General features: G+C 37.9%; 2 protein-coding genes across 3 annotated transcripts; one reads left to right on the top strand and one right to left on the bottom strand.

The window, feature by feature from the left end:
• Window positions 1-599: 599 nt before the first annotated feature.
• On the top strand, window positions 600-20,077 carry DYTN (dystrotelin). The gene is made up of 14 exons (XM_015864238.2): window positions 600-1,377; window positions 2,905-2,979; window positions 4,669-4,870; window positions 5,908-5,993; window positions 6,842-6,930; window positions 7,608-7,679; window positions 8,027-8,190; window positions 9,064-9,175; window positions 10,837-10,982; window positions 11,675-11,843; window positions 13,498-13,568; window positions 15,170-15,329; window positions 16,883-17,366; window positions 17,935-20,077. The coding sequence occupies exons 1-14, from the start codon at window positions 1,230-1,232 to the stop codon at window positions 18,075-18,077; spliced, it is 2,121 nt and encodes a 706-aa protein (XP_015719724.1). The 5' UTR covers window positions 600-1,229; the 3' UTR covers window positions 18,078-20,077.
• Window positions 20,078-20,119: 42 nt separating this feature from the next.
• LOC116653516 (protein FAM237A-like) lies at window positions 20,120-26,281 on the bottom strand. Of its 2 annotated transcripts, none has more exons than XM_032445097.1 (3): window positions 26,196-26,281; window positions 23,550-23,965; window positions 20,120-20,480 (listed from the first exon to the last, which is right to left on the bottom strand). In XM_032445097.1, exons 2-3 carry the CDS (start codon window positions 23,956-23,958, stop codon window positions 20,332-20,334), a joined length of 558 nt encoding a protein of 185 aa, XP_032300988.1. In that variant the 5' UTR covers window positions 23,959-23,965; window positions 26,196-26,281; the 3' UTR covers window positions 20,120-20,331. The 2 variants fall into 2 exon arrangements, with proteins under 2 accessions (XP_032300988.1, XP_032300989.1); XM_032445098.1 differs by lacking the exon at window positions 26,196-26,281 and adding an exon at window positions 25,822-26,135.
• Between the last annotated feature and the right edge of the window lie 623 nt (window positions 26,282-26,904).

Below are 26,904 nucleotides of genomic sequence, written 5' to 3'. Positions count from 1 at the left end.
TATGCGGAGGCATACAATGCTGCACCCATTTTAGAAGTAATTGCATAAGCAAAGTTGCATGCCTATGCAAATGTTGGGCAGAACTGCAGTCTTGCAGAACTCAAGGTTGAATCCAAGCTGTAAACCTTGCTAAAGGAAGAAGGCAGTGATGCCGAAAAAGGAACAGTGGTGCTTCTTTCAAAGAGGGACTTCAATAAAAATGGTGGCATTGTACTCTTTAATACGGAAGTAATAAAAGCAAGTCTGAATCCCATCATTTTAAATATTTACAGGATATTTAGAGACTGATACATAAAGTTGCAAATTTTGCCAATTATGATGAAGAACAATATATTTATGATAGATTTAATGATTATAGATCTTTATACTTCATAATTGACCAATATTCTATCATGTTTCTGGCAAATGATCAGTGACTCACTGCAAAATATCAGTAAGTGTCAAACAGTAAAAACCTGGGTAAGTTTTGTTTTAATACTGAATTTATTGCTTAGGCTTCAGATAGTTTTCAATTATTTAATTTTTATTTCTACTGAGTTTCCATTTCTTTTTTACTGTAATCTCTCTCTATATATATGTATATAAATATGTATATATACATAGCCTTTAGTATCTTCAGTAACTTAGTCCTGTTACATCTAGCATTTTTCAAGTGTGATTCTAGCTGACAGTTTCTATACTATATTCAAATTTATATTTTTATGTTTAAAAATATAATGTAGTTTAAAGTGTTAAAGACAAAAGGTCTGACAGGAAAATTTGTTTCTGTTATTATCAGTGACGCAACTACTTTTGCATTCAGGGATGTGTTAGGAATAGATTCATGCTTAAGCTTCCTTTTTCGCTTCATTCTGAGGTCAAAAAAGGAATACTGTCAGCTTAGTTGAACACTTTGGTTTGAAAATTTTATAACATAGACTCACAAGCAATTGCAATCACTGGATCTTGAGAGAGCCGTCTGGTGTAAAGGTATACTTTAGCTATCTTGAAATTATACAGTATGGACTATGTGGTAATCCTATATGTAAACACTGAACTCCTGGATAGTCAAAGATCTCATTTCCTGTTCTTCAACTACTTTGGAAACAGTTTTCTCCTTTATGTAATTTTGCAGTTAGTAAAGATGCCCCTACTTTATCTTGAGCAGAGGTCGCCAGATTTCTGGTGTTTTTCCACACCTGATGCCATATCTACTTTGTTGTTTTATATAATTCTGTTTAATTTCATCTATGAAATGCATTCAGTACGTTTTTCAGATTGTAAGGTTTTATTGGAATGGTTCAATATGCCTCAATTATGTAACTCTGCACTTTGATTTGTTTCATTATAGAATGTCCAATGCCATCTGCTCACTTAAAATGAATCCAGACTTGCAGGGTAAGGATTTTTCTCATTTCTTACCAACTTTTCTCAGGAGATATTTCTGTGTCTGTTTATATAGAGACTACTGAATTGTAATGAAGTCACACAATTCTCAGAATCTCTGTGCTATAAAACCTAACTGACAAATTACATGGCTACATTGCCATGCCTGTTTTTAGATCTGTCATGTCACCTTCCCTGCCATTACCACCTTGATTCATGGAATGATCAAACATGCAAGGGTTACATTTCCAAATATGTAGTATATATATATATTCTCTTCATGTGTTCTAGAATAGGCATGAAGGATGGCTGTACACTCCCAATTCAAGTATAAAATTGTAGGTAATATCTCATCTGCTACACAGCAAGTAGTGCACAATACAAAATTAAAGGTAATCAGCTGGAGATGTCAAGAAACTTTTCCTGTACATGTAGGAATTCTTCTGTCTGCATCTCAACAAAAGTCATTTATTCATCTTAAAGTAGTATTTGACTCTCTGCAAAATGATTGCATGCTGGTTTTCTGTCCAAGGGGAAAGTTCCATCCTTATGAGAAATGTGTTTAGTTCTGTCCTGCCAAGTTGTCTCTCATACGTAATAAGCCTGATGTATTTTTATATTTAATTTTATTTACTTATTTGTTTATTTATTTATTTGCTGTTGACTTGTATGCTCTTGCAAGTTAATTATGAATTACTGCACACAGATTGGCCCATTTCCATACTTAACAGGTAGAGAGTTACATAAATTATTTCTGCTCTGTTATGCATTTTATTTACTGCTTATGCTATTGTGATCAGCCTTTTTGTTGTTGTTCTTGTGCAGCTCTAGATATGTGTGTAAAGAAGCAGGCATAAGTCAAGTTCTGAAACCCTTACTTTCCTCTCATACTTTAGTGAATTGGAAGAGCTGAAATAATGTAAGGGTATATGATTTAACTGAGCAACTTGAGTGGAATGACTAAGCAGAGATGTCAAAAGCTGGTTGCTTTGGTAAGCTGCTTATCTGACGAGACAATTCCAGATGTTGATCTTGGCAGAAAATTTGTTTAATGCTTCAAACAAAAGACATCCAAAACAATAACCCCGCTGTACAGACTAATGAACTGTTCCATGCAGAAAAGCATCTCTACTCTGATCAAGAATGTCTTTTGCCTAGAAATATTTCAGTATGATCCTAGATAGAAGTGCACATACTGCATGTCCATTTTTCTGAGACTTAATTCCTGAAGAGGCATACGTGCTTTGTCTATTAATACTATTTTTCTGACTCATCATGCCACTGGCAATAAGACCATTTTCCTCACAAAGCTATGGGAAAAAGACTGTTTTCATGTTTATCAAATTTGTCAGAATTTCCCTTGAAAAAAATTGTTGTGAGTTTTGACCAGGTCAAAATTTAATTATTTCTGTCTTTTTTGTTGTTTGTTTGTTTTGGTTTATGTTGTGGGGTTTTTTTTCTTGTTGTTGTTTTTGGTTGTGTTCTTTTGTTGTTGTTGTTTTTTAATTAACTACTCTACTGTGTTGTTTCTTTTCACAGAGGCTTTCAATGACATTCAGAGCTCTGTCTACAGAACAGCCCTAAAACTACGCTCACTACAAAGTCTGTGCCAGTGTTAGTAGATGAAGAAAATTATGTGCTTTGACAGGAAGAGGAATCTGTAAAAATTCTGTGTTGCTGTCACCTTGAGTTATTACACTACTTTCCTCTCTCATTTTCCACCTGAAAAATTCATAGTGCACTATAAACACCTAAGAGCTAGATAGTTCACAAATCAGTTTTTTCCCTGTTTGAATATACATTGGAATACATGAGAAAAATTCTAAATGTATGAGAGAACTGAGGTGTTATTTCTATCAACATTGTTATGTAGACATCGCTGGCAATTAAGGAATCTTTATATTATCTGTAGGAGTTGAGTTATAGGTGATCAAAAATGTGTTTACAGGCACTAGAAGTATTAATGAGAATTACTATACTCCAACAAGATTAATATTATGTGCATATATTATAATGTTACAAGTATTAATTAGAAACATTGTAAGTATTAATGAGAACAAACCAAAATATGACAGGCAGAAATCCCCAGCCTAGCCCTCATTCTCTCTGGCTTTGAAGTAAGAATTCTGTGTAAGCAAATGGAACAAAGCCAGGGGTACCTAGTTTGCTTTGAAATAACTGGATCTAAATTCCGTGCTGAGACAGAATTCATAGAAATCTTGAATTTTCCTCTGTTAACAGTCTGTTGCTGAAAATGTAGTTATTACAAGTGAGATGTTTAGGGGAGTGTCAAAAGACATCTAGTTTGTTGGTTGTGGCCATGTATTAGTTTGTGTTTGCTCTTCTGTGAACATATGCAGCTGGATTTCAGCCCTGATATGCTACATCTACCTGGTGCTGTGTCACAGAATGGAGGTGCTAACTCACAGAGGCACTGGTTTTCATTAGCTCTGTTGCTTAGACCTCCATGTTGCCTCAGCACTCATAGCAGCTACTTCAGTTAACTTCTTTTTTAACACTGGTGACCAGAATTGCACACAGGTAGGGCTTCACCAATGTCTTGCACTGATACTTTCAGTCTTCAGTGAAAAGAATAATGGTGACATATTCTAAGGTCTTCCCTCTTTCGTCAGGAGCCTTATTTTATTGAGAGTGATGAGAGATGAATACATGCATATACTCCAGACTTTCATTCTTGATTCTAATTAATCATCCCTCTGTTGTACTGGATGTGACTTTTAAGCAGTCATAGTTCATTCTTCCCACTGGTTATTAGTTATGATACATTTTATAGTATAACATATAAGCAACTTTCTTGGCCAAAGTATGTTATTTCTCTTTGTATCTGAAATGAGAAAAAACCCTACTTTTGAAGTATGCATTGATTCCACAGTGCTAGTGGAACTTTATATTGTAGTACAAAATGGTGCACAAAACTGGAGTATCTCTCACTAAACATACAATGAAATGTAGGACTACAAACCAGTTTGCAGTTACTGTGCTGTTTTCATTTATAATTTGCACGCAGTTAATTATATTATTTTCCTTCCCCTCCTAACTATTTCAAAACCATCTTCAGGGAATTTTAGTTGAGCCATTCTATCCTTACAGCCTCACAAGTTGTGCTGTATCCCTAAACCCAGCAGTTTATTTCTTTTTTGTGTCGAGTACTATGTTAGACTTAATTGTCTAGACTTACCTAAAGCAGGTACTTTCAATTAAAAAATGCTAAAAAAAGAAGTCCAGCTTCCACTCAAGAGAAGGCAGGAATCCTCATTTGTTTCTTCCTTTGTTTTCCCACAGTGGATTTGATTGACGTTTCTCTGATTCAGCACATCTTATCAAGTGAACAGAGGAAGAGGGAAAAGCATATTTCTCTGAAAGTGCAGCAGCTCTCTGGAATCCTGAAGGAGCTGTTTGAAAGAGCGAGGCTGGAAAAACCAGGCCAGGTAGATCCAAGAGCCGCCGAATTTACACTGAGCCTGCTAGAAGCCATGTATGACAGGTGAGAGAGAGCACAAGTATAAACCCATCACAAAGTACTGAAGTACTGCTAGATCAAATCTATTTCTACCATTCTTATATCACCTTTGTATTAAACTCTTCCACGATGATGGTATTTTCTTTAAGTTAGGCACAATATATTTCAGATACAGAAAGGTGGGGCGCAAGCATTAGCAGAGAAACAGTGGAAAGGTAGTTCCAAGAAGTTCAGATATCTGCCTGCCTATACTAGATTCTTCTGTGAACATCACTGTACAAAGAGAGACTCTTCACTTGACAACCAGGGTTTTATGATACACTTCAGAATAAAAATCCATATTTGCCTTTGTATATGCACGGGTCAAGACTTTACCGGTCACTTCGCATTGTTAATTTTTCTCCAGTTTATTCACAAAGAATATGGATTAATTAATTAACTGCAGAATCGGTTCATTACTGTATCAGATTTAAAAGAAAAGCCTTAGTTCATTGTTGAGTTATTCCCTTTTTCATCAGAGCAAAGCTTTTGACTGAGAATGTGGTTAAGATACAGATGTTCTGCAGCATTCCGTATTGAAATACTGTTAATCATATGATTACTACTATTTAAGATCCCATGTTATTAATTTTTTGTACATACAAAATCAATTAAGTCTAAGAATAAACAGATGTATTTCAAAGCAAAGCTGAAAACATCAAGTGCATTTTATAATTTTCTTGCTTCAAGTACCACCTCAGGAAAATTGTTTAGAAGAATCTCCTTAATGGGACTATCTTGTTTTTTTCCCCTGTTTTACAAGGACAGTATATTACTTTCTTTATAAGAATAGAATTATGTTTCAATTAGAATGTGAGGTCTTTTAAGGAAACACTGTATTTTTAAGATTGCATGGTATCTTGAACATTGTAGTCACGTTCAGTTACAGTCCTAAACATAAAATATCACTACAGTGCTACAACTGCTGTGTACATACAAAAGAATATGAATGTTGAAGTTATCTTACAGTGTAACTATTTGTGTTTTTGGTGTATGTAATGTAACTGATTTTATTTTTCTAGGTCTGGAACAGGTTATATCAGAACTAGATCTGCTGCAGCTTCCCTAATTGCCCTTTCAAGGGACACTCTGCTTGCTAAATACAGAGGTGGGAAATGTACAGTTTTATATACTGTGTAAAATACTGAATATTGAGAAAATACTGGGGTTTTTTTTTTGTTTTGTTTTATTTTATACTTTAAAGGAGTAAAAATCTGATGCAGAAAGTAAATTATGTTGTAGGAAAAGGCTGATGCAGAAAAGTTCTTTTTCATCAGTGTTCATATTCATCTCTGCAGAAATGGTCAGAGCTCAGTAGTGAAGACCAAGTTGTGTTTGCTGAGAAGAAAAAAACAGAAACCTCTTATTTTAAATTTCACTAGAGCAGAAAACAAATGTGTAAATTTGATCCAAGAAGTCATTAGAGATCTTTTAAATATCAGACAAAAAACTCTTGAAGAATTATAAAAGGTAAAGCTAGCCCACTGCACAGAGCAGCGCAAAGGCTTCCACCTGAATTAAATGCTCAAGATGGAGAAGAAATGAACTGCGAGAGACGTATTGGCTACATATTCTCCCATTGCTTATTATGCATTTTCTTTCAAATTACTTGTCATTGTCAATTCACAATTTAAACAGGGCATATTTAACTGTGTTTCTTGCAGCCATGAAAATGAGCTTCACGTTTCCTCCATCCTTCCAGTTTTAGCTGTTAAGGATAATAAGTTGCTATAATTTCATTCTTAATTTGCTTTCCTCCTCTTTTTCCTTTCTTTGTTGGGGAAAGTACCGTCAGCAGTCACCCAGTGCCTGCTAGATTTGACAATTCAAGGAGAGTTGTTTTTAGAGGTTTGCTTGATACTTTGTAATAATCATGCGGATATTTTGAGAATAAGTAGCTAGAAGACTCTTCCAGCTTTATTAGGATTCTAGTTTCCTTTCTTTGATCGTTTCCAGCTTTTTTTCAGTTTTATGCTGTTCCTGATGGGAAGAAGGCCTTGATTACCCGCAGTGCTCTGAGAGGCCTGCTAACAGACTTGAATCAGGTAATGCCACTGCAGTGCTTTTAGGTAACAAATCTCAAAGAAGAAATTCTAATCCAAAAGAAGAACATACTTTGTTGATGCTTCCTGTGTTTGATTCTATTATGGCACTGATGTCAGCAGGACACTCTGTGGACTTTGGGATCTGCCATACAAAATAGGTAAAATAATCAAATTCAGTAGCTATTCTTAGTCTGAATAATGTCTGGCATTGGTATCTATGTGTATTCATTTTGCCTGAGCTTAAAGGTTGCGGGAACTGCTGCATGCAGCCGTTGCTAAAGCAGTTTCAAACTCCAGATGTTTACACTTGCTGGCATAGCGTGCAGTTGCAGAATAATACCTTAGCATGCAAGTATTTCTAGCTGAACTGGTGCTAAAAATGGGGTCTTAAAACAGTCCTGAGTTTTAAACCTACTGTCCTTCAGTATCCTAATGTGGTAACATAGTGTACTGATCCATTGGAATAAGCACGCTGGAAACAAGTCATTCTGACACGTGTTGAACTCTGACACTGTGCACTGATGGTAGGAATCTGAGTAGCTTTTCTTGAGAACAGTATGTCAAATGGCATTTCTGAAAGGTGCTTTGCCACCAGTGTGCTGCCACCATCTCTGCTGAGTGTGATGGGAGCATCTGTTTTTTATTGAGGTGCTTCTAAGCCTTTCTTCTCCATGCAGATCCCAGCCATTGTAGGAGAAGGCTGCACTTTGTCTTGTGTGGAAATTGCTACTCAGAGCTGTTTCCATGGGGTGAGTGAAATTCAGATGTCCCAGGACATTACTTTGAATGCTGGTGATAGATTAAGATCGGAAGTGTAACACCATGTGGCATATACCAGTATATACACTTAAGAAGCAGGGCTGTTCGTCATTCTCGCAATACAGAGGGAGTGATATCTATGGAAATAAAGATGCTCAGTAAGGTACTACCAAAGACTTGCATTTATTCTAAACCTTTTAAACCCAGTAGTATTTTATATGAATGAAAAAAATCTCTGCTAGCAGAGTCCAATATAAGAACTTCTATTAAGAACCTTAGATAAGACACTAGTTGTTTTCAAGGAAATGGCTGAACTTGAGATGTATATTTTTTCCAGGTTCTGAATTCAGGAATTGTTGAAGAAAAATTCCTGTCTTGGCTGAAATCGTGTCCTGCTCTTCTGCAATGGCTCCCTACGTGTTACAGATTATCAGCCACAGAAATGGTTTCTCACCACATTAGATGTAGAGTCTGCAAGACTTTCCCCATTACAGGCCACAGGTGGTATGTCAGTAACTACTGTAACTACTACAGTATCCACCTAGAAAGTACTTACTTTGTGTACTCTGCAGGCGTAAACTACTATATTAAGCAATAGACATGGGACATAACAAATCAGATGTGGGAAAGAAAGGACTATCCCAGGCTCCAGCCTGGCTCAGGCTTTCAACCAGTTTCACTTCATTTCACTGGCAGAGGCATTATTATGGACACTTACAGAAAGTAAACTTGAGGATCAGCGTTAAATCCAAGAATTTAACTTCTGTATCTCATTTTGTAGTTCTTTATCCCATAATCAGCTGGGCATATTAACTGACTAGTTAAGTTAGCCATCCTATGACCTTATTCATCTAAGTAAAAATGCCTCCTGATTAAAAAATAGACATTACCTATGGACCAGAATGCATAGAGCAGCGTTTTACTGCTACTGTCTTCTCACTGACAGCAAGTTTAGAGGGTATGTGTTTATTTTTTAAAATTTTTACAAAGTTACAAATTCTACATGAATAATGTAGTAACCTTACAGTTCAACGAGAGCAGCAGATAGAGGTAAGCTATAAGAAACATGCAGATGTCACCGTATTTTCAAAAGTGATACTAGAACAACTGTTTGTTTGGGGTTTTTTTGGACTGAATTTCATTGCAGCAAATTAATAATACCAAAGATCATGACTGGGTTCTGGAGATTACTCCATTGTCACGTGCACAAGATAACTCTTGCTATTCAGAAAATGCAGGTGAAAATCTTTATTATAACTTAGGTGCTTCTCTGCATTTTAGAATGCAGGGATGTGAATTTCTAGTAGTCAGGCTCACTTACATTGAGTTCTCAGTTGCAAGAAAGTAACTTAATCCTTTTCTTTACTTTTACAGGTATCGCTGTCTGAAGTGCCTGAATTTTGACCTTTGCCAGGACTGCTTTTTCACCGGCCGTCTCAGCAAACCACATAAGAGTTCACATCCTGTTGTGGAACACTGTGTGCAGGTAAAGTCCTACTCTCCTGTTCTGGTTTTTCATATGGACAATTAGACAGTAGATTCTTGAGCTAAACTGATTATAAAATTACGTATATATTAGCCATGGTACCCATGAGGTATTAGGATTTATTTATCTGAGAACAGTAAGTCAGGGAAAAGAAAAAGACTTCTAACTTAAGAAATGTTGTGTTCTGAAATAACTGAATAGACCCATGGAATGTCAGAGTGCAAGTCCTCTTCCCAGGGAGATGTTTGGTTAATATCATCATTAAAAATAATGTAGAGATGTCCATTCCTCCAAATATCCTTCCTTATGCTCCATGAGAAAACAGAACAATCAAATGACAACTTATGTCCTCATGCAGAGATTTCTATTAGGGACATTAAATTGAATGGGGAATGCATGGGAACATGTTAATGTCAAAGCAGAAGAAGAGCAGGAGGGATGTGTCAAAGTCAGGAAACAATACAAGCTAGATTCAGCGAGCTCATAGCCCTTCCATACACGCAGCTTCTCAGGACACTCAGATTAGGAAAATAAAAAACAGCCTGAAACAAGGGACAAAGCCATTTGAAGATAATAATGTGAAGGTAAGGGACAAGACTTGTGGCTATAAGGCATCCAAGACAGAAGACAGCAAATAAATCCTCATGACCCACAGAACTGAGCAGAGGTGGAGAGATGAAAGATCACAATTCCAAAAGGAATTAAAGTTGCATCCAAAAAACAGCACAGTGCAAGTAACCCAGGAGTCTGAAGGAGAATTAGCGTCTCTTTTCCTCCATGTCAGTGTAACTCACTGTAGTCATACTATGTGGATACGTACACCTTCACAGTAAAGAATTTCTTCCAGAATAAAATATCTCATCTAAATCAACCCTCTTCCAGTTTTTCTTTCTTTCCTTTTTGTGAAACATATAAGAATTGCTAGTGAGTTCTTCTTCCCATGCATTCTACTCTTAGTAGTGCTTAGTCAATTAAATTTTCACGTTGCCTTAACTGAGGTGTGGGATGCAGATACATTTGAAGTGTCAGCACTTTTTCCTTACTGTGCTGCCACCTTGTGGTAATATTACCATTGAGAAATGACTGGGATGCATGCTGTATGTTTTCTTCTGTTTTCCTTTTCAGTCTGTTAAGTCTTTCCCAGTGTTCTGCACCAGTCATTTTCTGGGAAATAATTGGTTTGTGCCCTGCCATAATAAAGTCGTGGGGCACGGTTGTTTTACCTGACACTGCTGAGAGAATTGGAAGTATGGTTTTCATTATACTATACAAGAGGAGGATGTGAAACACTAAAGGCTGTATATATTAACACTTCATACCAATTTAAAAATTACTTTTTTTCTATTGTTCAAAAGAGAATTTATGAACTAGTTGGACAGAATTCTTGTGATTTGCTGAAACACTGTGATAAACATTTCCAAGCTGCTTCAGTTTGGCCCAGGCAGGGTATTTGTTTACGTACAAGAATTGGAGCTGATCTTGCCTGTGGCCCTGCATCATCATCTACTTCATCTCCACATCTCAGACAGCAGCCTCAGAACTATTCAACTGTTGAACAGCTGGAACTTTACACATCTTACCTTTGCCTTGGGCTGTGCCTACTTTTGGGCAGCACCTATTTGGAAACTCACTCCCTTCTCTGTAATCTCATATTCCAACAGATGTCAGCAAAGGCAAATGCAAAGCACTTTCTTTACACTGTCAGAAACAACCTGTTTCAAGTCTGCTGCAGAAGAAAGGAGGCTCAGGGAAGGAAAGTTTTGGAGATAACAGAGGAGAAGCATTTCTCTACTCACAAAAAGATTCAGTGAGTTTGTTTTAAATTATTTTTTCTCTCTGAATAAAGTGTCAGGCTGTAGGACTTGATTGAGTTCTTTAAGTGACTTTGTTATGACAGACTGTCATGATTTTCCCATAAACACCTGTAAACATAAATGGGAAGTTACTGCACATGATTCTGTTGCTTAACTATGATTACTATTGTTTAATCCTTCTGTGAGCAATCAAGATTCCTCTGTGATTCTCAGTGGGTTTTTGCTTACCTTATGCTTGGATAGCAGTTAGTGAAAAAGAAGCATTTGAGGGTGTCATTATAGGTGTTGCTGTGTGTCTGATAGGTATCTAGGCTTTTCCCAGCATGGAAAAACCTGCACAGAAGGCTATCTGGCCCTTTGCTATTGTTTCATCATTGAATTTCCCAATATATTTAGCTCTTGATTAATACCTAATGTGAAAAGTAGAAGTAGCAAATTGCACTGATGCTAAATGGAAGGAGAGAAGAATCTGATGTTGAGGTTCTGTTAAAAGAGTGGAATTTTTGAGGAATTTCATTCTTTCAGCTAAAAATCTGCCAGTGGGCATGGCCAGGCCATACCTCTTTCTTAGTCAATAGCACAGCTGTTCATCTGCCTACAGTACATTAGTTTTTTCTTGATCATCCAAGGTACCAAAACCATATAAAGCTTGTTCTTCACTCAGCGTTTCTTTGTTGGTATGCAGTCCCCCAGCAGAACTCAGTGCTTCACCGTTCTCTAGATGTGAAAACCTATCTCTCCCAGTGAACAACCCTATTCTGGAATCACCCAAGTTTATATCAAAAAACAGAACTGTACTGCACAAGAATGACAATAACAGCAAGATACTGGAGCAAGGCAAGACAAAAATTGAGGTTAGTGAGACATCAAGGTGTAATAGAACTAAAGCTTGAAGGAAGACCTACTGTGTTAACTATCTAATTGATGTCTAAGTACAAATGCAAAAGAAATGTGATGGACAGCTTCACCTTTCTGTGACAAATGAGGGAACTGAAAACTTAGTGAACAAGATCAGTGACTAATTCCTTGACTTCTATGACTTTTGGAAGCATCTGTAGGAATATTTGCTTTAACTTTTTTTTTTTTAAACTTTCAAGTTGTCTTGGAGTATCATCTTAAAGACTAGTTATTAATACAGCTCAATCTCTATTATATCTCAATTGTGACAGCAAAAAATGCCATCATAAGCATTGAGTAAAGGCATCTTAATTCTTAATAGTCTTAGATTTTTGTCTTTGTCAGTGTAGCAATAAAAGAGGACAGTATGGGCCCTTTTTAAGGGTCAAGTAGCATCCACTCCAACTGAAATAGCTCACGCATAACAGCTTTCCACCAATCTATTTCTAGGTTTCCTGCACAGAAGCAATACTATAGGAATGGAAAGGACAATGTAAATAAAAATAAGTACATAGCAGTTCTGTGTTTCTATATTTAAGAGGTTCATAGTTCTGCCCTTACTTGGAAAATATGGAACACTGGGTTGTGTTCAAACCAGTTTGTCTCATCTACTCATTCTGTTCTTCCCAGAAGCCAAGAGTGCAGTAACTGCAAACTACCCTGCACGTGTCAGATCACTTCCTTGACTGCTACTCCTGTGCTTCTCCTTTTGAAGTAGGACTGTCTTTTAGGTCTCTGCCCAGCATGAGATATAATGCTAGCAAGCAAAAATCCACAGTAGCAATTGTGAGCAGAAAATGCTTAAGCATGTTGTTTTGATGGTTCACACACGTTATTTCAGAAGACAGTGAAACACAATTATATTGGTACTCTATCAAATGCATTACTGTCTTGTTGAATTTTCCTTTGTGTGGAATTATTTTGGAGTATTTTAATACTGATTTCCAACAGTAGTGCAGATTGTTTAAAAGTATGCAGACTGTAAATCCTATGCAAGGTAACTTCTAAAAGAGTCCATAAACTTGAAGGTCCTATGGTCCCAACTACAGACAACTCATAATAACCTGGTTGCCCAGATTCTAGCCCAGCTCATGCCATGCATCTAAAGCAGCTTATCTGGAAAACCTTTATCTCTATGACTTCCAGAACTACTGTTCTCCATGGCCCAGAGATTACTATTTGCACCCAAAGATCAGAAGTTTTTCCTCTCCCTTCTACATCCAATTTGTCTTCCTACATTTCCTTATCCCAAAACAGCAGCGTGACTTGGGAGAGACTGATCTCAAATCAGAATGTTTCATTTTTCGGGATTGTCAAAGAATTAGGTTTTGTTCTGATTGGAGAGAAAACATATTCTGAAACACTCAGAATATGTCATATAATGAATAATTTGTCATATACTGAACAAGTCTTCCAGTCCATTTTGGCAGTCATTAGAAATACATTGATGTATTTATTGGTTGCAGTCAGTTGACTGAGAAATTAACTAGTAAATCCCTAAAACAGAGCAAATCCCCCAGTCACCATGCCAGTTTATAACAATTTGTAAAGAAAATGAAATTTTATTGTTGATAATTTTAAGAACAGATATTTTTCTGTTTTTTATTTTAGGCAATTTCATCTTTTGAAGCAGATGTGTTAAAAATGCATGATTCCATCAAAAGTATTCACAAAAAGAACAGGTAGGTAAATGTAGTATTTCAGTGACAAATGACTTCTGGGCAATTGCTGTGGTTTAACCTGTTAGATGGCTCAGTACCACACACACGTTCACTCACTTCCCCTCACCCTCAGTGGGATGCAGGAGAGAATTGGATAAAGCATAAAACTCATAAATTGAAATAAAGACAGTAAAGTAGGGCAGAAAAAGGAGGATAAATGATAGTACTATACAAAAGATGCACAGTGCAATAACTCACCACCTCCTAAATCCAGAACACAATGCCGTAGCAGCTAGTAGGAAGAAAATGAACTCTATTCCAGCCAAAACCAGGACAGCAATACAGTGAATGATTTTGAGATTTTAAATAATTTCCTCTCAAATAGGGATGAATGAAAAAACTCAGCAACAGAAGTTGCAAGTGAAGATCGCTGGAAAAAGTTCCAGGCAAAGAAAAGCTCTCTGACCTAAAGCTTATTGTAACCGGCTGAATGAATTACATTACACATGGGAAGCTTTTTGTTCTTATTTGTGGACCAGCTTACAACATTTATGTGTCTGCTCATAGAGCTGAACTCTGAGGTAGTTTAAGGCAGACATTAATTTACTGTGAAGGCCTATTAAATGCTTTAATAGGGGACAAAAAGGTAACAATAAATTAAGTGCTGTAACTTGTCCCTTTCTGACAATTTGTGCACAATTTCAGTGAAGCTGATGTTGCTTTTGTCCGTGTAAGCCAATGAATGTACAAAAGAAAGTGAGTCAGATGAACTTCTGGATATAACTAAATGAGACAGATAACTATTTTGGCTGGGTAATACAAGGCAGTTGGCTTATTACTGCATCATTAACCAATTTTTCTATCTATCTTCACCTCAGCCGTGAGATAGGCAGAATTGTTTTTCTGCCCAGACTACTCAGAGAAAGCCCACTTCTAGACCTAAGACAGTTTTAACAGTCTGCGCTCCGTGTAAGGAGTTTCTCAATCTTCCCTGTGTGTGAGGGAGCGAAGCTTCCGATCACAAAAGCGTCAGTANTAGTTCTAACATTCTGTGCTCTGTGTAAAGAGTTTCTAAACCTTCCCTGCATGTGAGGGAGTGAAGCTTCTGGTCACAAAAGCATCAGTATCATTTTAAGGGAAAGTGGCTCACACAGGGATAATTGGTATTGTCAGTCATGCTTTACAGAATGCCAGGAGCAAGAAAAGATACAATTAGAGAGGGAAATGCTGCTTTTTTCCTTATGATACCTAGAGAAAAAGGATGCAAATCTTTTGCAGATCAGATATTTGCCTTAAGAATTGCCAGAGAAGTTTGTTCCTAGACAGAGGGACTGATCTTTTTATTGCAGCTGTCTTTATAGGAATGGTAAACTCCAAGATGCAAGTCTCCATCTTGGCTGCACTTCCACTCAGCTTGTGTCTTTCCTTGAGTACATTCCTGTTCTTGGTAATTCTCTGTATACAGCCCAGTTCCTGAAGTCTGTCATCTCAGCCAGAAACTGAACTGACAAAGAGAAGAAAGTTTGCTCTACAGCTTTGGCTCTTTCCCACAATCGGAAATGTGTGTGTGTGGATGGGGAAATGGATCTAGCAATATTCCCATGCTCCTGTCTCCCTGAAAGGTACATGAAGAAGCAGCTGAATAAATGGAAGCACAACATACAATTTCTTCATAACTACCAGGAGAACAAAAGCTTCAAAATAGAGGCAAAACTCCAAAACCTGAGAGTATGTCATGAAAACCTGCAAATGGAGCTGCATAAAATGAGACAAGAACTAAAGGTATAGTGATAAAATTAATGAAGAATCTTATCAGCTATGGGCAATTACTGAGTACTAACTACTACTTTTCTTGCAGACCAGTTCCCTTGCATCTATTTCACGCATTCTCTGCTTACCTGCTTGGTCAGTTGCACTTTTTGTCTTCATAGAGAGCAGATAGACTCTTTGTAGCAGAGATTTTCTTCTCATTCTAAACATTTTTAGTACCTAGTATGGATAGACATGTCTGGGATGTTTAGCTAATATTGTGTAAGGCAAAATAATACAAAAGATGGCATACAATCCAAGAGGTTAACTATAGGAAAAACTCACCAATATAGATGCCTTCAGCCTGGCTGGAAAATGCTGAGGCTGGTTATCCAAGCACCACAGAGGAACAGGCCCCAAGAGATGCTGCCTTAGTGGTGGTCAGCCCTTAAATGAAGTCTAGGAGAGGTGGAGTCAAGCTCCACCCCTTCGGGGAGCACAGCTACATTACTCTGACCTGTGCTCCCACAGCTGACCCAACACTTGCCTCAGCTGATTAATCAGAGGTTCAGGCTGTGATTACCAGTTTTCCATACATATTGCAATGAAGATAAAGAGGAAGAATTCCAGTAAGAGTGGGAAAACGATTTCCAGCAGAAGTATTACATATATTTCATAGCAGTTGTTCACTTAGAGAGGAATTCTATATAGGCACAGAATAAATAAAATTCTGTTCTATCATTTCTAATTGTTGTCTTGTACTGGGATGTAATGCAGACATCCTAGATTTTATTTTATTTTTTTTCTTTTCAGTTCTATTAACTTTTGCTCATTTGAACTATCACTGAGGTTCTAAAAAGATTCTGTGTTACAGGGAACTCATACATTTTTGACACTGCAGCTTTTTGCAGTATTTTCTGTCATGCAAATTTTAGAGTGGTTTTCAGGTCAATCTTACAGGATACAAGACACATCTGCAGTGCATGCTTTTATGGCATGTGCACATGGAGTCCAGTAGGACCTTGCATGTCACCATTTTGTGTGCATGCTGTGACACTGTCCTGTCCACAGCAGGCAGGATTGGCTGCACACATGCAGTTAGGTGCCCAGTGTATGCATCGGTAGTTCAGTGATCATGCAACAATGGTGTTTGCCATCCTGATACAGTATAGAAAATTCCAAATAGAATTGTAGCACCAAAGCTAGCCTGGTTTTGTAATTGTGTGTGTCAGTGGTTGTGAGGTGTTTGATATGTGCTTCACTGCATACGTTTTTTTCTCTTAGTTTAATTCTTTTAGATAGCTAGTCTTGGAGCATTATTATCTTCAATTTTCATTGGCATTAAAGCATTAGAGTACTCAGATTGGCATTGTGGGGAAAAAATGGCCACATAGATTTATCCATACTCAAAGTTTTATTTCACTGCAAGCAATCACTTTATATGTAACAACTGTTGGTTAAAGTGCACCAGAAACTGAATATATTATTCTGACTCCAAATGACTTTTCCCACCTATTTTAGTATTACCAATGCACAAAAATATCAGTTATTTTCATTATATATTTTCTATGTTTTGTCTACTGTAGACAGTGTTACAGTCAACAGCACATCCTTCATTTTCACTCTGCCAGAATGTGATGCCAAGAGATCAGCATGTTCTTCAGGAAAGCAAAATGCAGGGTGGATTAAATCCTGTTCAAATAAAGTCCATTTCCAGAACAAGTTCAGATCGGAAAGCTTTGAATCACCTCAACTCTGCAAATAGAATACAGGTTTTAGAGTCATCTGAGGCTCCTGCTGCAGTGGACTTCATGTTCTCAGAAGACCTGGTGAAGTCAGTGACCTCACAGAGTGACATAGTTTGTATGGGACAGTTTAAAAAAATAGATGATAATCCAACACATCTACCTGAATTGATAGAAAATGATGACAGCGGCGTCATAAGGAATACAGCTCTTGCTTCTGCTGCAATACAGATAGCATCTGATAAGAAAGAATTCTGTGATGAAGTGGAACTGCAGCGGCTAGTGATAAAATTGATGAATGCATTATCTCTTCAAGCCCAACCAGGTGTGAGTTCTCTCTGTTATCTAGATGCTGTCTTCTCACTTTCATCCAATTTGCTTTATAAATCACTCGTAGTCATTTAACTCTCAGAAGAAATTCGGAATCTTGCCCTTACCATTATAAAAGTACTGCATTGCTGTAAGGTACATTATAGGTATACTGTAAGATGCAGAACTTACTCCTTTAAGATAGACTATAGCCTCTAATATTTTAGTAATTTTAAAACAGCATGTAAGAGGAAGTCGGTCTCAGCAGTCAACTGAGGAGCAAACTCACACTGATGAGGGCACCAGAGGTCTTTTCTGTTGTCAACTAATGCTCTGACACTGTAACTCTTGCTCTAGTCCCAGACAAACTTTCAGCAGTACAAAATGCATTTGTGATCAGCAGTAATACTACAGCAAAACTTTGTTCAACACTCGTGATGATAATGAGGATATAATGAGGAGAGTGACATAAAAAGCTGCTGCTTATACAGAATTATCTATTATTAGAGACTTATGAAGAATATTTTAGAGCTGTGGTGGTAACCCAGTTTTCTGAAAGACCTAAAATCTGCTCTTCTTTTCAGATCAACAGTCAGCTTTGAAGCAGCATTTCTTCTCTACAGCTGAACACGTTTGCAGATCCTTCTCTGATCTCATCAGCCAGATAACTACCAGCTCGGAAGTGATAGAAAATGATGTTCACCTCGCAGCTCCACTGAACTATTGAAGATAATTAAAGTCATGTCACACTCTTCAAAGTATCTCAGATGTTGCACTGTAGTAACTGAGCCTAACAGATTTCTGCATTTAACAACTTTACCAGGAATCATAAATAATATTAGAGAATAATATTCCTTTTCCATTAGTAGTTTCTAACTCCTGTGCAGTAGATACAGGGGCAATTGATTAAAATGAGTATAACATCACTAATGCTGCTCTGGCTTTCACAACTGTCCTGTTCTGTACACTCTTTTCATTGCTATATAACTGATAACAAATTATGTTTCAGAAAAATTTTTTTTTCTCCCAATAAAAATGGCTTGAGGCAGGTGGTTTCAGTGATATGTTGTCTATCGAGTCTTTTTATCTTAGTTAAACTGGAAGGAATGAATTCTTAACTGTCAGACATCTCAGGACTCAATAGTCACATCATTCCAATCTGAGAAATACTGAAATACATAAAATACTTAAATACTTAAAATACTGAGAAATATTTAAAGGAAAAAACAGTTTTGAACATTTAAAGGAATTTGGTTGCTCTAGATGAGCTGTTGCATTATGGATTGATATATATGTATTTATGTTGGTATAGAACAGTTAATAAGAATGTGATGTCTAATACAGAATGGTTAATAAGAATTTAATGTTACATACAGCATCTAAAATGTGCAAGAAGTCATTTTTAATTGGTTGCCAGCACTGTACAAATCTAAACCTTCCAGAGTGTTAAAAATATTTATAAAGCCTGTACATACACATATAGGAGTGCAGCTGCCTACGTAAGTAAGCACGCAGGCACTGCATGGGAGTTTGGAAGCAGATGATTAGCTAATGGTAGTAGATTGAACTTGTAGACAAACTACAAAGGATTTATTAAACCTAAGCAACAAGTAGGCTGGGATTTGAATAAGGAATATGCTAGACAAAAGAAATAGTGCTTTGGCCCATTCATACTTTAGTCTAGGTTAATTTCTTATAGCAATGAGTAAATGAAAGCCTTGGAAAGAACTTAGTTCATTCTTAGGAGGAAAAATAATAGGAATTCATTGTTTTTCTTTCATCATTCCTCTTTAGAAGGAATGTGTAAAATTTAGATGTGCTAGCCTCTTCCCTGAGGGTGCAGTGGAACAGAGTCTTTCACATTCTTTAGTTTAACTTAAAGCATTTATCTAATCTCACTGAATTTGGGAGGCTTCTTGAGGTTTGCTGTCTGCTTTTGTAAATCAGGATCCCATCCAATGGGACAATGAATAACGTTCGTTTTCTTCAGGTTTAGTAGCCATTTCAAGATTTCATTTACACATTTTTTCTACTTGAACTTACTCCTATAAATTGCTAAACACCCAAAATGCTTCTGCAAATGAGTTTTGATTTGGATATTTTGTGAAGAAAAGAACAAATATTGCCATATGCTTAAGGAAAGAAGCTTTGAGCAACTAAATGGACCTGCCTTAGAAAGCTGAATTTTGTGTTTGCATACATCCAGTATATCAATGATATAAAAATCAATAATATAATAGATAATAATAATATCAAATTGCCTGTGAGAGTAATAACAGTCAGAGGAAACTGACTTGGTTACAAACAGCTTGCAAATTAAAAGAAAGAAGCAGTTTTAAGTCATGCATGAGAAATCCTTTGTTGAAATACTTTGTAAGAATTTGTTACGTTTTAGGAAGCACTTGTATAACTAGAAATCTAAGGAAATACCATGAATATGTCCTATGAAAGCAAACAGAGGAGCTGGTGAGACCTGCCAACGTCTTTCATTAAACATCAAGGTCTTGGGAAAATATTTGTAATATATAAAATATTTGTAATATATAAAATATTTGTAATATGTCTTTCAGCAGTGGTTGCTTTGTATGTGTGTGTAGCTACGTGTACAGTAGCAGCAATGGTGGATGTTTTGGGCAACTTCCTGTTTTGTTTGTCTATGCTTCGTTAGAGGATTAGTGTTTTCCTGCTTTAGCACTCAAAAGAAAATAGTTTGAGTAAGTCACATGCATTACATAAAGCCTGATATACATACAGATTGAAGCAGGCAACTGCTTATAAACCATGCAGTTTATTAGGGAGACAAAATTCATAGGCACTTAAGAAAAAAACAAAACAAAAACAAAACAACAACCCAGAAGTTAAATCAGATACAGTACTAGTTATAGGCATTTGTCCACCTGTAAATTCACATTACTGAGACTTAAAATGCAAAAAGAAAAGAGAAACAGTTAAAAAAAATAAATACAAATTGTGTTCTTGGATTAAATATGTTGTTTCTTCTTTTCCCCGAGCTCTCCAATGATTCTTCCAAGTAACGTAGATCTACTTTTATGCTTGTGTTTTTTTATTAAATCTTCAAACAAGTCTCTCTTCCTCAGAACTGGTGACCTCTGAATATGAGCGAACATCCCTGAAAAGTGATATTAAAATACACATAAGTAATCCATTTCAAAATGACAAAGAGCTACTGAGTGCTCAGTTTCCCACATCTGTGTCTCCTCTATCTTTAGCTGTTACCTTCCCAATATTCTCAATAGTAACTACGTGTTCTGGCCCCAGACCTCTCATTTTGGTGATAGTTCTCTCTCCATTTGTAAGCTGCCTTTCATTGACAAACTGCTCTGGCCTTTCCCTTTATCACAGGCCTTCCTTCTTAGCCTTCCTATGGAACTTTTTCACTTCTAATTAGCAGAGTTAGAGCAGTTGCTGTTGGACTCCACACAATCTTACAAACTCATTGGCTTGCTGCTAGCCTTTCTGCATAACAAATGAGATCTCTCTTGCTATTTAGTAGCAAGTTTACTATTTCCTTGAGGAATTATAGAATATTTTCTTAGGAAAAATCTCCAAGAACAGAGTGGCTTTATTAATTTTAGAGATAATAGTCTTCTGAAAAAGCAACTGATCGACACAGTATATGTTTACTTACCAGACCTTAAATGCTTAATACAGCAATCTTTACCTCACTGCTCTCCTTAAAACCCTAGTGGAACTTGAACAGATTGCATTTGTCCCTGGCAGCTGGGCTATGTGCAAGAGCTCATCTGAGCCTGGTTACTTTCACCTGTGAGGGAAGTGGTATAAAGCCATGGTCATTTTGAGTGAGGAGGTAGTGGAGAAACTGCTGAGTGAGGAGGAGAGAAGCAGAGTTTTCTCGAATTTATAATCTTTGATTATTTATGTTGGTGTTGTGCTACGTGTCTTCTTGAAGAGGATATTGTACAGCAGCTCTTCATTGAGATGTAAGTACAATAGCTTTATTTTCCTTGTGTGGTTTTTGGGTTTTTTGGTGGTTTTTTTTTTTGTTTGTTTGTTTGTTTTGTTGGTGGTGGTGGTTATTTTGGTGTTGGTTTTTTTTTTTTTTTTTAGGTTTTATTTTGGCTCTTTGAAAGCTGTTGTAACTATGATGTATCTAACTACTCTGTTGTAATGCATTAAGTGACTTTTTGAAACCTAGTTTTTTTTTATAGTAGTTTGAATTTTGGGAAAGGAAGAGAATTGTTGATTAAAGATACCTTGGTCAGATAACTAAAGGATTTTCCGCACTTAATTTAGAGGTGGCTGGTGCTTCTCTGTAGACTGCTCAGGGAGTTTTTATGCAGTTAGTTTAAGCAGGTTTTCACAAAATGGGGGTAGTTTGTCAGATAATTCTAATACAGCTCTTCTGATTTTTTTGTTATGTTTTTTGTAGATTGTGTATCAAGTTTAGGGTATCTCTAGGCCTATTGGTAACTACAATCAAGCGCTTAGCTGAGCTGGTTCAGAAGATGGTGTTTAAAACTGTAAGCCTGAAACTGAGCTACTTCTACCAGTGTCTTAGTACACAGTCAGACAGATTTGTTTCCCCAAAAGGCAGAGCTTGAAGAACTGTGGAGGTGCTTCTTGCAAGCTTTCCTAAAGACTTTCCTAGTTTCTTTGGCTTTGCAGGTTTTTCTGTTTTTCTTAGACAAGTTTAGTTCCTGCTGCTCCCTGCTATTGAAAGTTGTGATAATCTTTAAGGTCCCTTCTGGCCCAAGTCATTTTCTGGTTCTGGTTCATTCGATTTTTACAATGATCTCATGGGATTTATCTTCTAGTTCAGAAATCAGGCATGATGACAATAATAATACTTTAACACCAGCATTTCTATGCCATGTCCAGATCTATCTTTTTTTCTAGTTCAGTATGTGTGAAGAACTGCAATGTATGTAAAGTAGTACAGATTATCAGATTATTCCTGATTTATGACAGTTTGCTTGTCAAAAAAAAAAAAAGCATTTTTAATGAACACTTAAGATGAATAAGATGAAAAAAATCAAATAAAGATGTTATCAACAGTTGTAGAAGGAGCAGCACTAGTTGACTCTTCTAAAACTGGCCTACTGAAACCAATTCATGTAGAAGCTGAATGGAGAGCACAAGGCGATTCAAATGCAGTTAATGCTACTCTCTGAGATAAGAAACGAGGTTTGTACACATCTTTGCACATAATAATTAGTAATTCAATTTCTCATCACTTTCTAAGGTGTGATTTGTCTCTGCAATTATTAACATTTGATTTCTGGTTTCACTGAGCAAGCTGGTAGGGTCAGGGGCTACAGAGATTAAAACAGCTGGTTTTGTTAAGAAACTTGGAGACCTGAATGAGAGGTTAGATAGCTCCTCAAAGAAATAAAATCTAGTCTGATGCTGCTAGAAGCTGCCTGCTTCCAACTGATGATAATCAATTGTGCAGTGAAACCAGACCATCTGGTTGTGATTTACAAAAGAAAAAAGTCAAAGAATGAGAGGGAAGAGGGGAGGGAGGAGTATGTGTTTCTCTTAAAGCGTGAATATTTAGTAGTATCTTAAGATCCCTCTGTATAAGAGTAAATAAAAGTTGGTATTCATCACAAAACAAAAAATTGTACTGCAAAAGACACCATGCTGTTTCTCTTAATCTTAACTGCTAGTCTTCAAGACTATGCTGTATTTTTCCACTGGGAATAGGGAAGCTAAGTGATATGCTACCTTTTGTGGATCCTACTGTGAAGTATCAGCTTTTGCCTTACTGCCTATGGAGATTCTTACTTTGAGTCTGTGGATTCTGCTCTCAGCTAGGGAACCTGGAGATAAGGAATTGCAGCACTTCAGTGTCATAGATCCTGTTCTTCCTGAAACTATAGCTGTGTCTGAAAGCTGAAGAATATCTTTGTTCAGTGGCTGAGCTGCTGTCTTTGTTTGAATCCTCCAATGTTTTATTTTCTACCCCCTTCTGCCTTTTTTACCCAACACTCATAAAATGGAACTCTGATGACAGCTTTTAAGTCTACATTACTAGGAAATCAAGTTTTTACTGTGATCACTTCAAACTTAAGTGTAGTTTTACGTTGGATTGGTGGGTGAGTTGTGCAGCACTATCAACTGTCTGTGTGCTATTACCACACAGCAATATAAGTCTGCATTTTCTTCCTTTTCTAGACTGTTTACTGTCTGTGAGATATATTAAAGGAGTAGTAACCTCGGTTTCTCCCTGTGAACTGAGAAGCCAGGGTAGTGATCCTCTGTTGAGCTTCTGCAAGCTGTCTTCTTCCTAGGCCGTGGGTTCTGGAGAGCACACAGTCCACATAGATATCCCAGAATAGCTGAGCCAGGTCCCAGAACAGAGCCCCATGTTTCAAGTTTTCTGATGATTTCAGGAAGATCATGAAGTCCCAAAAGCCACTGACAGAGTCAGAAATGTGAGGCTTCCTCATCTCCAGTAAGACAGCTGAGGAGGATTCCCAGCACTGAGGGTCTGCTCGCCCAAGAGCCAGTGGATCAATCTGGCTATGGCAGAGGGAAGGTGTCAGGCAGAACATTCCCATGACCAGCAGAAAGTAGGTGAGCTTCATGTTGCAGTGGATCCTCCCCCTGTTACCAAAATCCATTGTGTCACTGAAACATAGCAAAAGCAATATAACTTAAACTTACTGCCGTTAGATTCAGGAACAGAGCCCTGTACTATGCATTAAATGTTGATAGTAGTTTATCTGTTCTTTTAAAATCCTGATATGTTTTATCATATAAATGCAGTGGAGTTACATTATTCTGTGCTGCAGAAGCATGTGTTAAAACTGTCAGTTTTTCTCACACCCCGTGATAAACTCATTTATCTCCAAGTTCTTTGTATTGAAAGCTTTTGAGATATTTGCAGATCTTTAACCCTTAAACTTTTCCAGTTAAGATCAATTCATTTTTGTCTTTTAAAAGTCTCACTTTTCTCGAAGTCCTTTGAAACAGTCTGCAGACTCCCAGGGATATGCAGTTGCAGGCAGGAAACTATTGAAAGCGTGTTCTAAGGAATTAATGGTAGTTTGCAAAATCATCCATTGACTGGGGGTGTTTTACCTGCTAAAATGCAGAATGATTCTGAAAAGAAGGTATAGCAAAGCCGTAGTACAGCATCTTTGAATAATAACTCTTAGGGGTAATAAAGACCCAGTAGTCTCCATCAGAGTTCATCTATACCACCTGCTTCTATTGTGTATTTTCTAATATGTTTCTAGTGTTGTTTCTGTTGTGGAACAAGTTTGGGGTTTATTGTAATTTAGATCACGGTGTGTGCAGAACATACTGTTTGTAGAAACCAGCTTCTGAGATATTTTTAGCATGAACAATTCTGTTTAAAAGCAACAGCTCAGCATAAATGTTGTGGTCTTGGTTTGATTGTTTGGAGATGGTAACTGGTGGTGTGTGGGGTTGAGGTTTTTTGCTTTCAATGAAGAAGGGAGAAGCTACTTCTCTTAACCAGCTTAACTTAATCAGTGACTCTTCCATGAGTGCTCATCAAAAACAAAAAGCAGTATCTTTCTACTCTGTGAAAAAAAGATGTTGAAGACAGGATGTGTGCACGGAGGGATTGAGTGTGTGAATGCAGCCTGTGTGGAAGACCAGAGCAGGCCAAGCTGCTTTACTTGAGCATGTAGTATTGCAGGTCTAAAGGGCTCTTCTGTGATTTCAGTCCTGACAGTGATGTTCTTCTCTAGCACCCTGCATGGTTCCATGGTCAGGTTCTGGGAACTATTTGACAGTAAGCAGTTGGAGAGCGACATCTATATCCAGTTTGATTTAGGATCCCATGAGAAATGTTGACTTGACAGCCTTAGATCCTAAACTTGCATTTAATGAAGAGGGATAGAACACATTTCTCATGCTGTTTGGACAGTTGTTAGTAACAGGACTGACCTTGTGCAGCTACCAGGATTTTCAGAAGCATAATTCTCTGTACCCTACTGCTCAAAGCAGGTTAATTGGACTTAATTAACTTAGCTTAGTAATATTATCTTTAACAAAAACTTGAAAGAAACTTTGTTTAGAATAACTTGAGGAAACTTAAGCAAATATTTCAGACTAAGGAGTTATACAAAAATTGATTAGCTGTCATTTGGGCAGGGGCTGTGTCACTGGCTACTTTGCCTTTTCCTCCCCCCAGACCCCTTTTGGAAAGTTTCTGAGTTACAGAGCTGGGCAAGACAAGACTCTGGGCTCATCAAAATGAAAAAATAAACACCAAACAACAACATAACAAAACAAACCAAAAGGGGCTGCTGCAGGTAGGGAGCTGGGAGGCTGTGCTGTGGGCAGCACTGAGTAGGGCTGGTACCCAGCCCTGCTGCCCCTCGCGTGATGGCTGAACTTGAGGAGCGTTTGTCAGCCAGCCTTCTAGTAGCCTTCTGCAAGCCTCGGGATTTGTTTCGGCAGCCAGGAGCTGGAGACGTGCTCAGAAAATAGCATTTTCATTAGTGCCTTACCTATGCTCATGGTGAGTTCTGCATTCCAGCTTTTAGGATCAGTCTGTCCATAATTTTTTTCACGTGTGTGTGCTGTTGTGGCTCTTTTCTTTTTTTTTTTTTTTTCCTCCTCTCTAACTGCCCCACCATCCTGCCTCACATAACGAACAGCGCCGTACAATAAAGGAGGAAAAAACAAAAAACTAGCTCGTTGGTTATCACCGTTCCCCTTGGTTGGAGTTCCCAGTTAGGACCATTCACCCGATCCCGGAGCTTAAAGACGCCGCAGACGGTAGCGGGGAGCAGAGTCCGAGGGGACCGCCCGCGGGTTCCCCCCGCCCCAGCCCTGCCCGGCCGCCCCGCGCCCCCCGCCCGCCGCCGCCCGCAGCCCTTACCTCGGCGCTCCGGCGTGCAGGGAGGGCCGGGCAGGGCGCTTTCCGTGCCCGCCGCCGCGCTCCTTAAGAAGCCGGGGCGGGCATCCCGGCGTACTTTCTACGTCAGAAGACTGGGAAAAGCCCCCACCCCCAGAGCCCTAGCCGCCGTTCCTGGACACTCAGCGCTAATTCCCTCTCCCCTCCCCCACGACGAGAAAATGGGCCGCTTCCCTTAGCCCTGCTATAAGGTGCGCTCCGCTCGTCTGCCCCGCTGGAAGGGGCTGTCGGTGAAGAACGGTCTCTGAGCTGTTACTTGCCCAAACGGCAGCGCTCTCCTTGTCTCCTCTCCCAGCAGTGATATACTGAGGAAAAGGAGGAGGTCCCCATGATGGAGCTCCAGTTTTCTGGATTTTAAACCAGCTGAGAAGTTGGCCTAAAACAGTGGGTTTTTTCCTTTCTGTTATTTATCTGTATGTTTATAATTTGTGTATTTCTGTGAATTTAGATACATGAACAGAGAAGTATGTTCTTTTCCTAACTCATGATTTTACAATGTCTTCATAAGAATAAACAGTTATTCTTCTGGTACTTCCGAGTAGTGAGAAAACACCCGACCTGAGCCAATAGTTAACCATGATGTAGGACTTTGGCTAATTTGCAGATGTTCCAATTATTTTTTTCAAGAAGTGTGGAGTTGGGAATGAGGGAATGGGCAGCACCAAATGCTACC

Source organism: Coturnix japonica, chromosome 5 (assembly GCF_001577835.2).
Source record: "Coturnix japonica isolate 7356 chromosome 5, Coturnix japonica 2.1, whole genome shotgun sequence".
NCBI lineage: Eukaryota > Metazoa > Chordata > Aves > Galliformes > Phasianidae > Coturnix > Coturnix japonica.
This window is presented reverse-complemented; position numbering and strand designations above follow the sequence as displayed.

Excerpts from the sequence above, each read along its gene's own strand:
- DYTN (XM_015864238.2), top strand. The coding sequence starts at position 1,230 with ATGAAATGCATTCAGTACGTTTTTCAGATTGTAAGGTTTTATTGGAAT. Across the intron at positions 2,980-4,668 it reads ACTACAAAGTCTGTGCCAGT|TGGATTTGATTGACGTTTCT; the intron begins GTTAGTAGATGA and ends GTTTTCCCACAG. Across the intron at positions 4,871-5,907 it reads CTAGAAGCCATGTATGACAG|GTCTGGAACAGGTTATATCA; the intron begins GTGAGAGAGAGC and ends TTATTTTTCTAG.
- LOC116653516 (XM_032445097.1), bottom strand. The coding sequence starts at position 23,958 with ATGGATTTTGGTAACAGGGGGAGGATCCACTGCAACATGAAGCTCACC. Across the intron at positions 20,481-23,549 it reads GTTCACAGGGAGAAACCGAG|GGATGTTCGCTCATATTCAG; the intron begins GTTACTACTCCT and ends ATCACTTTTCAG.